The sequence below is a fragment of the Zootoca vivipara genome, chromosome 6, assembly GCF_963506605.1.
Source record: "Zootoca vivipara chromosome 6, rZooViv1.1, whole genome shotgun sequence".
In the NCBI taxonomy this organism is placed as follows: Eukaryota; Metazoa; Chordata; class Lepidosauria; order Squamata; family Lacertidae; genus Zootoca; species Zootoca vivipara.
Window position 1 is genome coordinate 12,932,795 of NC_083281.1, and position 12,304 is coordinate 12,945,098.

A 12,304-nucleotide genomic window follows, 5' to 3' on the forward strand; every position below is an offset into this window, starting at 1 on the left:
AAAACATTTTTGAAGGAATCCAAAGAAATGCTCTTAGGGGGTGGCAGAGTGAGGGGGAGGTCTCCGAACCCCTTCCCCCCTTTTAGCCCCCCAGGGATGATTTATTCCCAACAAGGCATTCCCCCCCCTTTTGAGCACCCCCCTTCTCCAGATGTGGTGTACCAAGGAGGTAGGATAGAAGGGCAGTTTTCTGGGTGCCCACTTGCCCCCACCCCTAATCCTGAAGAGGGTCTGTGGAAGGCGGGTTGCAGGCTGGGCAAACCAGGAGCAGAAAAGTGGGGTTGGGGGGTGTCGCTGGAGACCCCCAACTGAAAGAGGAAGCCCTGACCTGGCCTTGCAGGGGGGGGAAGAGGAGGAGAGGGTCCTCCTTTCCGCTAAGCCACTCATCTTTAGAAATCAAACCCTGTTTCTAGATATCCAGCTTGGGGGTGCGCATGTATTCGAATTGGGGGTGGGGGCAGGAAGCTCGTCTGTCCATCTATCCCAGAGACCTAGTAAAATATCGAGGCTGACCCCCCCCCTCCTTGCAAAGCAACTTTCTTGGCACCGGATTCATGACGACCCTCCGTGGGGTGGGTGGGGGTGCTCAAGGGCGATGCCCTGGGGGCATTCACATACCCTTTCTACACTAAAGCCAACTCAGCCCCCCCAAAAAATAAATTTCCTTTTGCTAACAGCTCACAAACATGCAAGAATCCCCCCTAAATCCCCTCCCCCAGTATTTGAATTAAAAACCTTCTGGAAGCCAAAAGGGGGGGGGAGGCGTTGCTAACCTGCGCTCCCTCCGCAAAGAGATCTATGCAGATCGCCATGATCTTTTAAGAAAGAGAGGAAGCAAAGAATATCCTATTTTTCACCTTCGCTGCAATTTCCCAAAGTCGTGGCCCCCCACCCACCCTGCAAAACACACATGATCCCATGCAAAAATCTCTCCCCCCCCCCCCCCGTGGTTTTTGCCCTGTGCTAGAGATCCCAGACAAAGGCGCCAGAGAAGAGCTTGGCAAAGGGAGAAAGAAACAAAGACAAGAACCCAGGGAGGTGGCCATAGAAATCATTTTGGGGTGTTTTTTTTGTAAAAATGAAGAAAAAGAGAAGGTTTGGTGCCCCCCCTTCCCGTCACCAGAGAAGGCCGTGGTTCTGGAGTGAGGCTTCTTCCCTGGAAACATAGCATTTGCCCGGGGAGAAAGTGGGATTTAAAAACTGTCATGCCCGTCGTGGATCTTCCCAGGGGTCTCAAGGGGGGCAGGAGGAAAGAAGAGGAGGAGCAGGAGGAGGAGGAAGGGGAGACTATTGGAGATGGGAGGGGCTGCCTCTCTAACATGCAGGTTTGGGGGTCCCCCACCCAACCCCCGCAATTTCCCCCATCCTGCTCCCCGCCCCCCTGCACTCCATGAGTGGGAGAAACAGCATCACAAACATGGCTTTTCCAGTTTCAAATCTTCTTTCCTGTCCAGCAGAGGAAGGAGGTCATCTTCTGACAAAGGGCAGCCCTGGAAGGAAAGCGGGTGGTTTTGTTCATTAAAAAGGGACATGCCCCATAGAACCGAAGAATCCCTATAGACTGCCTCTGGAGCTGGAGGCTCCACATGTACAGTGGTACCTCGACTTACAAAGTCGGCAAGCCTGGAAGATTTTTCGCTCTGCGCATACGCAAAATGGACGCGTCAACAACCGAAGATTTTGACTTACGAAGAGCGCCGCGGAACGGACCGCCTTTGTAAGTCGAGGCACCACTGTACATGAACGGGGCCTGGGCTGTTGGTTCGGGTCCAAAGGGGATCCATCCAGCCCAGCTACCTGTCCTTGGACTGGCCAGGCTTCCCATCCTTTGGATCAGGCCAAAAGGGGCTCATCTGGCCAGGCTTCCTGTCCTTGCAGGAGTCCGGATAGACTCCCCCTGCACCTGGAGGCTCCACAGTAAGAACCTGGGTGCCGCATCGGGCACAAGAGGGCACACATCCAGCCCAGCTTCCTGTCCCCACACTGGCCAAACGCTCCATAGGACCTAGGAGCCCAGGTAGACTGCCTCCGGAGCTGGAGACTCCACAAGAAGACCGGCTGCTGCTGCTGCTGCATCAGTCTATCCGCTCCTGCATCTGATCATTTTCTGGAACGCCAGAGACCGTCGCACCCTGCGAAAGCCAGCACGTCAGCCCCCTCTCCTCCCCAGGGAGCCCTGCACAAGGTCCCCACCACACACCTTCCGACCCGCCTCATTCCTGCTGCTCCTCGTTGCTGGCGCTGGGCGTCCGGCTGCGGATCTGGCTGCGCAACTGCTCTATGAGCTCCGGGTTCTGCTGCTGCATCTGCTGCGCAAACTGCTGGCCCCTGCAGAGGGAGGAAGGCGCGTCACGGAGGGCCCCCTGGTCAGGATGCCGGGCATTGTTCCCGCTGTGAAATGCACTGGAAATCTCCAGGCAATCTGATCAATTTGATAAATCCACAGCCAGCCAACTGCCCCGGGGTCTTCAAAAGATTTAATAACCTTAATAAATCCATAGCTGGCTGCGACAGAACGGAGAGAGGAAAGGGCACTCTGCGCAACTTGAATTCTCTACTGAAGGGTAAAGAGTTCGTACGCAAATGCGGGCAGAGACTGCAATATTGTGACTTGAATTCGGAGACACCACCTGCCAAAATATTTGAACGGGAAGCATGTGTTTGTGGTCAAATTATTGCAGGTTCATCTGATAAAAATACTGTAGGATTTAAAAATAAAAGGGGAGAAAGGAGCAGTAGTTCTCCAAAGAAGGTTCAGGGGCAACCCAAGAAACATTTTTAATTTTATTTAATTGATTTATATACCACCCTTCATCATAAGATCTCAAGGCATTTCCCATTCAAGCATTTCAGTCTACCAAAATCATGTTTTCATTTGCAGAATACGGATGGATATCTTTTCAAAATTCAGACTATCTTCACTGTGTTTTCCAATGCATATCTTACCAATAAAAAAGATTGGTTTGGTGCAAACAAGTTTTTGTTCTGCAAATGCGGCCCGGAGAAAAAAGTTTGGGCATGGCACTGGGACCTGGGAGAGACCAGGGTTCAAATCCCACCCACTTGGACTCGGGGGGCCAGCCACTACCTCCCAGCCTAACCAACCTCGCAGGGTTGTTGTGAAGGGGGTTAAATGAGGGAGGGAGAGAGAACCGGCTGGAGATCCTTGAGGGGAAAAGCGGGGAGGCAGATGCAAGGCTGCTGGCCAGGTGCTGTTGCTCAGAGCTTGGGCGGGGGGGGGGAGAGAAAGAGACCCCTCCCAGGCCTTTCTACTCACGCTTGGATAAGGCTGGCGAGGTCATTGGGGGACGCGTTTGCTCCTGGCGCTGCCATGGGGTTGGTGCCCCCCGAGATCATCCCAGACATCCTTACAGCAAAGAGGGCAGGAGAAAAGAAAAGGGGTCGTTGTCAAAGGTTGTGAGAGTCGGAAGGGACCCCCCAAAGGTCATCCAACCCAATCCCCGGCAAGGCAATCCCTCTTCTGAATGGCAAGTTGGCTCTCCTTCCATCAATTCTGAAATCTGCAGGGACCCTGCCATCCGGGGGTGTCAGAAGAAGCTTTAAAGAAAGACCCCCACCCCTAAAAATCAGGGGTTTCCCATACTTACAATTGCTGTACCTGCGGATTGTTCATCAGGTTCGATGCCTGTTTTAATTTTTTTTTAAAGGTGAAAAGTGGAGGGGAGAGAAAGAGAGAGAATGGTTGGGGAGTCTTCTTTTTACTATTACATTTTTATTACGAATTCTGTCTTCTTTCTATTGCTGTTTTATGTTTCAAAGTGCCCTGAGATCTGTGGTTAGAGGGCAGCATACAAATTTGAACAACAACAACAACAACAACAAGATCCTTGTCCCTCCAATAAATCAAAACAGCAGCTCAGGAGGCAGGACTAGACTCACCATGCTCATGAACCCGGGGTTGTTGAGCAAGCCGGCTAAGTCGAAGCCTCCAGCACCCCCTGTCTGAAAGGCAAACAGAACCATAGAGTCGGAAGGGACTCCTAAGGATCATCTAGTCCAGTCCTCCGCAAAGCAGGAACCTTTCACTCAATGTAAGACCAAAAGGAGGATTTACACACCACCATTTCCTCCTAGGAGCTGAAGGTGGTGTCCACAGTTCCACAGTTCTCCCCCTCCATTGACATCCTCACAATGACCCTGCAAGGCAGCCGAGGCTAAGAGGTGGAGATTTGAACCCCGTTTAACCCCTACAGCCACCCTGCAAGGGAGGCCAGACCAAGAGAGGCAGCGGCTGGCCGCCTAGGTCACCCGGGAGGCTCCATGGAAGAGGGTGGGGGATGTGAACACCAGTTCCTCGTAGGTCCTGGCCCAGGTGCTCTAACCACTGCACCACTGCTGCCTCTCCTCCTCACCGGGCTTGGTGCCTCCTTCATTTTCTGCTCCGTGACTTTGAGGTTGGACTTGTACGTCTCGTTATCCGGGTCGAGCTCCAGGGCTTTTCTGTAGTAGACAACGGCGTCCGAGAGTTTGTTCAGGCTCGACAGGGCTAAGCTGGAAGCAGGAGGCAGAGAGAGAAGGCAGGGATCTGCAGCAGGTTGCCTGACCGAGAAGGAGCACCCGGAGGTCCAAAAGCCATTCCCCGGCTTCTCCCTTACACCCTGGGTCCCCCACTTAGGCTGGAGGGGCCAGTGGGGAGGGGGAATTACCTCTCCCGCCCCGCCTTCCGCCCCCCCCCCAAGATGCTCACCCCATCCTGCCATAGGCCTTGCTGTATTTGGGGTCGATGTGGATGGCTCGCTCGCAGTCCCGGACGGCCCCGGTGTAGTTCCCCAGCTTGCTGTAAGCAGCAGCCCTGCGGAGGAGAGAAGGAAAGATGCTCAGCACTCACGCAAATGAGATCCTAGAATCGTGGAGTTGGAGGGGACCCGGAGGGCCATCTAGCCCAACTCCCTGCTGTCCCGTGCGGAAATCGAACCCGCAACCTTGGCGTTCTCAGCACCACACTCTAAGCAAAGGAGCCCTCCAGGCTGACAGGAAAGGGGAATATAGAAACAAAATAAAATAATAATAATAATAATAATAATAATTTATTATTTATACCCCGCCCATCTGGCTGGGTTTCCCCAGCCACTCTGGGCGGCTTCCAACAGAAAAATAAAATACAATAATGGATTAAACATTAAAAGCCTCCCTAAACAGGGAGAACACACAGAGAACATACAGAGAACACACACACACGTGGAGAGAGAGAGAGAAAGATCTACCCATCTCCCGCCAGCTCACCGATTGCAATAGTAAACTGCATTGGACGGATTCAGCTCAATGGCTTTCCCATAGAAGGAGACGGCACTTTCAAAGTTTTCCGCCTTCATCTGCTCATTTCCTATTGAGAAGGAAACAAGGAAATCCTAGAGTTGGAAGGGACCCTGGGGGTCATCCAGCCCAACCCCCTTGCAAGGCAGGAATCTCAGCTCAAGCATCCAAAGCACCACTATCCATGCTCCCCCCCCCCTAGAAAAAGAGGTGCTGGAGCTCACGATGAAGTTGTTTCCGTAAGTGCCACACTTTTTAACCAAAAGAAAGAGGTGCTGGTACTGAGAACCCCTGGAAAAAAAGCACTGAGGAGGATGGCGATGATCTCTGGCAGGCCCTCAGCTGAGGGGCTCCCTCCCCACGGAGACGCGCCTGGCCCCCTCGCTGTGCAGCAGCCCGGCTAGAGCTGGCATGGAGTGTATGGAGGGAGGGTCTCACCTTCGGCCTTCAGCCTTTCTGCCTCTGCGGCCTCTTCTTCTGAGGGGGTGACTGGCTCTGAGGGGGGTGGGCTTGGCTGCGGCTCCTGAGGTGCCCCAGGGCAGGAAGAGAGAAAGTCAGAGCTCAGGAGGTGCCTGCCCAAAGGACCCTTCTTGGGGCAGGCAGGATCCCCAGGAGGGTACCCCCAGAGGTCATCCAGACCAACCCAGCCATGCTGCCACCACAGACCACCTGCTCCCCCCCATCCCGTCTGCCCCCCACTCTGCCAGTAACACCGCCTGCAAAGACACCCCGTTCTCCCCTCCTCTTGCTCCCACAAGCACCTACGTTTGCTGCAGCAGCTTCGAAAATCTCCGGCAGGGTCTGGGACAAGGCAAGGCTGCGGTCGTCCGTGGAGACACCAAAGGCTGTCTCGAGGCACTGGATGGCGACTGCAGGAGAGACAAAGGGCCCCATTAACCCTGCTCCCCTCATTTACGGCTCCACAGGGAGGCGTGGGGTGGGTGGGTGTCGGCACGTTGCGGGCATGCAGAGGGGCCCAGGATGGCAGTGACACTCAGCTTCCAATCTCGAATGCCTGCGACTACTCAGAAGAAGACAAGCATGGGTGGGGCAACCAAGCCAGATGGGCAGGGTATAAATAATAAATTTATGGTCACTATTATTAATCAAATTTGCATCTCGCCCTGCAAAACAGACCTCTACTAAGGAAGCAGTGGTGCTGTGTTGTTTTAATGGATTAGATTGATAGCTACATAGATGTAGCTTCAATTTCAATGATGTTTGATCACTTTTTAATTTGTTAATTTGTGGGAAGCTGCCCAGGGGGGCTGGGGTAGGTGAGTCAGATGGGTGGCATATAAATAATAAACTTGTTGTTGTTGTTGTTTTCCTTTGTATTTAGTGGTTTCTGTTTTATCTGCAAGCTGCCTTCTGTCCTGCCGTGGCAAGAGGCAGGATATAAATTATTATTAATACAGTATGATTGATTGATTTTTAAGAGTCAAATATTGGGTGAGAAGGTTGGGCCAAAGGGGCCCCCGGGCCCTAAACAGAAAAAAAATAGAATCAAACTGAGCTTTTCCCACCTCCCACCTGCCCATCCTATGCCCCACCTTCCAGGCTCTCCTGGGCGTCGGATGAGAGTCCGCCATGTTGCAGCTGGTCCTGGAGGAATTGGATGATGGAGAAAGCAAGGCGCCTCTTCTCGGCCATGCTGGGGCTCCAGGGAACTCCTCTCGGCGGCTGGAAAGAACAACAGCACACAAAGGGTTAACAGTCGGCGTTCAGAATCTGCCAGGTGCGTTTCGCGACCGGCACAGGTCCACCTGGGGCCACAGGGAGATCTCTGGGCACCAGGTTGGCGATGGGGATCTCCGTGTGGCTGGTCCCTCCGGCTTTCTCAAGCAGTTCAGCGGAAGAGCTTAATTCTATCCCAAGGAGTCCATGGTTCACCCCTCCTCCATTAATCCCTACAACGACCCTGCGAAGGAGGCAAAGAGGTTGTGACTGACTCCAAGGTCACCCAGTGAGCTTCATGACGGAGTGGGGATTCGAACTCTGATCTTCCAGGTCCCCGTCCAACATTCTCACCATTACACCCCCACTGGCTTCCCAGAGCACTAATGCAAGTAAATAAATACAGTGGTACCTCGGGTTACGAATTTAATTTGTTCCAGGGGTCCGTTCTTAATCCGAAACCATTCCTAACCTGAGGCGCGCTTTCGCTATTGGGATTCCTCCGCCCCCGCCCAATTTCCGTTCTCATCCTGGGGCAAAGTTCTCAACCCGAGGCACTACTTCCGGGTTAGCAGAGTTTGTAACCCAAAGCGTTTGTAACCTGAAGCGTTTGTAACCCAAAGCATTTGTAACCCGAGGTACCACTGTATGAGGAAATCCAAATGTCACTTAGTGAAGGACCTGAAATATTCTCCTTGAAGCTGACATCATTGGATTTCCTTCTATGCCTTCCATTCTCGCAGATATGGTCACGCTACAGAGCTGACGGAAGGTTTGCCTGTTTGCATTGGGATGCCTCTTTGGAAATCATCTCCTGATTCTGCAGGGCAGCTCCCCAAATCAAGGAGCAAGTTGTACCTCTGGGCTTGGATCCCGTCAGGTGACATTTTGGATCAAGACCCGGGACTACACCATTCTAAATCACACTGATTTCAACCCCTGATTTCAAAACAGGGCTGGTTTTTAACCGCTGGTGCAAAGAGCTGATTTTAAATAATAATATAATAATAATTTATTATTTATACACCGCCCATCTGGCTGGGTTTCCCCAGCCACTCTGGGCGGCTTCCAGAAGGATATTAAAATACAATAATCTATTGAACATTAAAAGCTTCCCTAAACAGGGCTGCCTTCAGATGTCTTCTAAAAGTCTGGTAGTTGTTTTTCTCTTTGACATCTGGTGGGAGGGCGGTGCCACTACCGAGAAGGCCCTCTGCCTGGTTCCCTGTAACTTGGCTTCTCGCAACGAGGGAACCGCCAGAAGGCCCTTGCCGCTGGACCTCAGTGTCCGGGCAGAATGATGGGGTTGGAGATGCTCCTTCAGGTATACTGGACCCAGGCCATTTAGGACTTTAAAGGTCAGCACCAACACTTTCAATTGTGCTCAGAAACGTACTGGGAGCCAATGTATGTCTTTCAAGACCGGCGGCCACTCCCAGTCACCAGTCTACCTGCCGCATTCTGGATTAGTTGTAGTTTCTGGGTCACCTTCAAAGGTAGCCCCACATAGAGCAGTAGTCCAAGCGAGATAAAACTAGAGCATGCGCCACTCTGGCGAGACAGTCCGCGGGCAGGTAGGGTCTCAGCCTGCGTACCAGATGGAGCTGATAAACAGCTGCCCTGGACACAGAATTGATCTGCACCTCCAAGGACAGCTGTGAGTCCAAAAAGACTCCCAGGCCACACACCTGGTCCTTTAGGGGTACAGTTCCCCATTCCGGACCAGGGAGTCCTCCACACCTGCCCGCCTCATGTCCCCCACAAACAGTACTTCCGTCTTGTCAGGATTCAACCTCAATCTGTTAGCCGCCATCCATCCTCCAACCGCCTCCAGGCACTCACACAGGACCTTCACTGCCTTCACTGGTTCTGATTTGAAAGAGAGGTAGAGCTAGGTATCATCTGCATACTGATGAACACCCAGCCCAAACCCCCTGATGTATCTCTCCCAGTGGCTGCATATAGATGTTAAAAAGCATGGGGGGGGAGGACAGAACCCTGAGGCACCCCACAAGTGAGAGCCCAGGGGTCTGAACACTCATCCCCCCCCACCACTTTCTGAACACCAGCCCAGGAGGAAGGAGCGGAACCACTGTATGACAGTGCCCCCAGCTCCCAACCCTTCTAGATGGTCCAGAAGGATGTTATGGTGTCAAAAGCCGCTGAGAGATCCAGCAGAACTAGGAGACAGCTCTCACCTTTGTCCCTAGCCCGCCAGAGATCATCGACCAGTGCGACCAAGGCAGTTTAAGTCCCATGATGAGGCCTGAATCCCGACTGGAAGGGATCCAAATGCTCTGCTTTTCCCAGGCATGCCTGGAGTTGTTCAGCAACCACTTGCTCAATCACCTTGCCCAAGAATGGAAGATTTGAGACTGGGCGATAGTTGGTCATACTGGCTGCATCTAAAGATGGTTTATTAAGAAGTGGTTTAATAACTGCCTCTTTCAATGGGTCTGGGAAGGCTCCCTCACAGAGAGAAGCATTCACCACCCCGCCACTGATTCCAAAACTGCACTGATTTTAAAGCCTACTGATTTTGACTACTGATTCCGAAACCATCCTGCTGCTAATAATAATAATAATAATAATAATAATTTATTTCTACCCCGCACATCTGGGGAAACCAATTTCTAAGTGCACTAATTTTAACCACTGACTCCCAAACCACCACAAACCGATTCCAAAGTGCACTGATTTGACCACCGATTTAAAAACTGCCCTGATTTTTGTTTGTTTGTTTCTCAGAATTGCTGAGGCCATATCATCTATCCTTCTGCTCCCCACTCCAGTCTAGGGAGAGGGTCTTGCCTGGAGTGCCTCCCCCACCCCAAACCCCCTCTAGCCCACGGATGATGCTGCATCAATAAAACCAGCCATGCTGGTCGTCCCCCCTGCGACTCCCCAAAAGCCAAAGAGACCCTCCTCACAAGGGACCTCCAACACCTCGACCTTCTCGGATGGGCACCCAATCTCATGGGATTTGGGGGGCTTTTGTTGAAGGAGGAAACAGTGAAAACTGGGACCTCATGGTTTCTCCCAGGGGTTTTTGGCTGGACAGGCAGGCATCCAACAGGCACGTCCTTCTCCCCCCCATGTACCACGTGGAGATGAAGGCATGGAAAAGGGCTGTACCTGCTGAACTTCTGCCTGTTCTGCCCCCCCTCCATTATGTTCTGGGGAAAAGGGTGCCCCCTCCGCGCCCCAACTCTTTCTCCGGGGAAGAGGGAGGAACTCAACAGGTACAGCCCCGGACACACACACAGAGAGAGGCCCCCGCCTTCCCCTCAAGGACCCGGCTGCCTCCAGGGAGGAGGAGGAGGAGGAGGAGGAGGAAGGGCAGCTCCCCACTTGCTTCGAGGGAGCCGAGAGAGGGACAGAAACCCAACCGGTACAGCACCCTGGCCACCAACCCCCCCCGAAAGCCTCGGGGCAGCCCCTCCCCCCTCGGAACAAAGGGGGCCCTTCCCCGGGACCCCCACCCTGCCCCCTCGCCCTCCCCCCACTCACCAGCCCTCCGTCGCCCCCCAGCAGCGCAGGAGCCAGCGAGTCCGCCTCCCCCGGGTGCGCATGCGCGGAAGGGGCCCCCTTCCCTTGTTCTCCGGCCTCCCGGCCCAACTGCGCAGGCGTGGCTGAGAAAGGACTGCGCCTGCGCCCTGAAGCAGGTTCCGCCAGTCGCCGACGCCCTACTCTCAGTTCCGTCGGGTAAAGCGCTCATCGAGGCGCATGCGCAAAGCAAAGAGGCCCCCTCGCCGCGCTCAGGAGCGCACGCGCGAGTGTGACGTGGCTGACTCTATCATCTCCAGTGCATTGCATTTCAGAGATAGATGAGAACATGTAGAGAAACACAACACCATGTCTGCATAGGGCGTTTTCGGGTTCGCAGTGGAGAAATCATTCTCCTCCTCCTTCGGAGAGGGTACTGGAGTTATAACTCTGCGAGGGGCAAACAAACTACGGTTCTCATGATTCTTTAGGGCGCGGGGGGGTTGTACTTTAAATGCATGCTGTATGTATACACTGGTCTTGATAGCTAGGGATGATGGGAGTTGTAGTCCCGAAACAGCTGGAGACACAAGTTTATAGTTTGGGAAAGTGTATCAAAGTCCCACTGAACACATTCTTCAGATTGGAGACACCTCGGACTGCAGCGTTGTGGTTTCTAAGGGTTATTATATTTTTTAGAAAACATCCCAGAGCAGCTCAGTAAAAAGGAGCTCAAGCTGTGAGTTACAAGAGACTTGCTATGTTGTCCAATGTTCTAGTTACAGGTAGGTAGCCGTGTTGGTCTGAGTCGAAGCAAAATAAAAAAATTATGAGTGCTACTGAAGGAATTTTTTTATTATGTTGTCCAATGTTTGCGGAAGGCCAGGCTGAATTTGAAAGACTAGCACACAACGCCCCTGCAGTGATGTCCAGTGTAGTTGTCATAAGCGTGTTGCGAACCTACAGCTGGCCTAAGACTGGCAGAAAGACCTGCAGTCTAGTCCGCCACTAACGCTACCAAGTGGGCATCTGAGAGACAGTGACCTTGCAAGGCAGTACGCAGCTACTCCTCTTCTTCTTTGGCGATCCCTCATAGCTGAGTAAGATTGTCTTCCATAAACACGGTTTTAACAGTGAGTCTGTAAGTGACTGTGGAGGCCCATTAAGGATCCACACATCCTTCCATAGTGGGGACATTGGTTTCCGGGTGGAAGTTGATCATGATGAGGGTTTGCCAAGCGTGCCTTCCTCTTGGCACGTTTCTCCCTTGCGTCCTGAGTTCGAGAACAGTCATATCTCAGGATACATCTGCTTCATGTTGTGTCTTTTCAGGTTATGGACGCGCCGAACCCAGAAGTCCCGGAACGGTTAGTTAGTTAGTTAACTTATTGTTACGGTTAGTGTTTCCCAGTCGTCGGTGGTTATACTACATTTATTTAGATTTGCCTTGAGAGATTCTTTAAACCTCTTTAGTTGACCACCAGCATTACGCTTTCCATTTTTAAGTTTGGAATCGAGTAGTTGCTTCGGAAGACGATCATAAGGCATCCGCACAACACGACCAGTCCAACGAAGTTGATGTTCAAGAATCATTGCCTCAACACTGGTGATCTTTGCTTCTTCCAGTACACTGATATTAGTTCGCCACATTTTTCAGAAACACAGTTGATAGAATCTTTCGAAGAGTTGGAGATGGCCTTTATAAGTGGTCCATGTTACTACGGAAGGCTTAGAGATGGAGCGGATTTCCAGCCAACCTTCCAATTACGAAACACTCCCGGTTCAGTGAGCAGGAAATGACACCTACCTTAAATGGCGCCCCTCCCAATCACTCCGCACGTTTTACCTTTCTTAAGGTAAAGTTAAA

The 12,304-nt window shown here is 52.4% G+C and overlaps 1 protein-coding gene across 1 annotated transcript; it reads right to left on the reverse strand.

The window, feature by feature from the left end:
- Positions 1-406: 406 nt before the first annotated feature.
- On the reverse strand, positions 407-10,549 carry SGTA (small glutamine rich tetratricopeptide repeat co-chaperone alpha). Its single transcript, XM_035120645.2, has 12 exons — positions 10,462-10,549; positions 6,828-6,957; positions 6,040-6,143; positions 5,713-5,797; positions 5,245-5,344; positions 4,709-4,813; positions 4,374-4,512; positions 3,901-3,963; positions 3,609-3,646; positions 3,278-3,367; positions 2,201-2,328; positions 407-1,490 (listed from the first exon to the last, which is right to left on the reverse strand). Exons 2-11 carry the CDS (start codon positions 6,925-6,927, stop codon positions 2,214-2,216), a joined length of 939 nt encoding a protein of 312 aa, XP_034976536.1. The 5' UTR covers positions 6,928-6,957; positions 10,462-10,549; the 3' UTR covers positions 407-1,490; positions 2,201-2,213.
- Between the last annotated feature and the right edge of the window lie 1,755 nt (positions 10,550-12,304).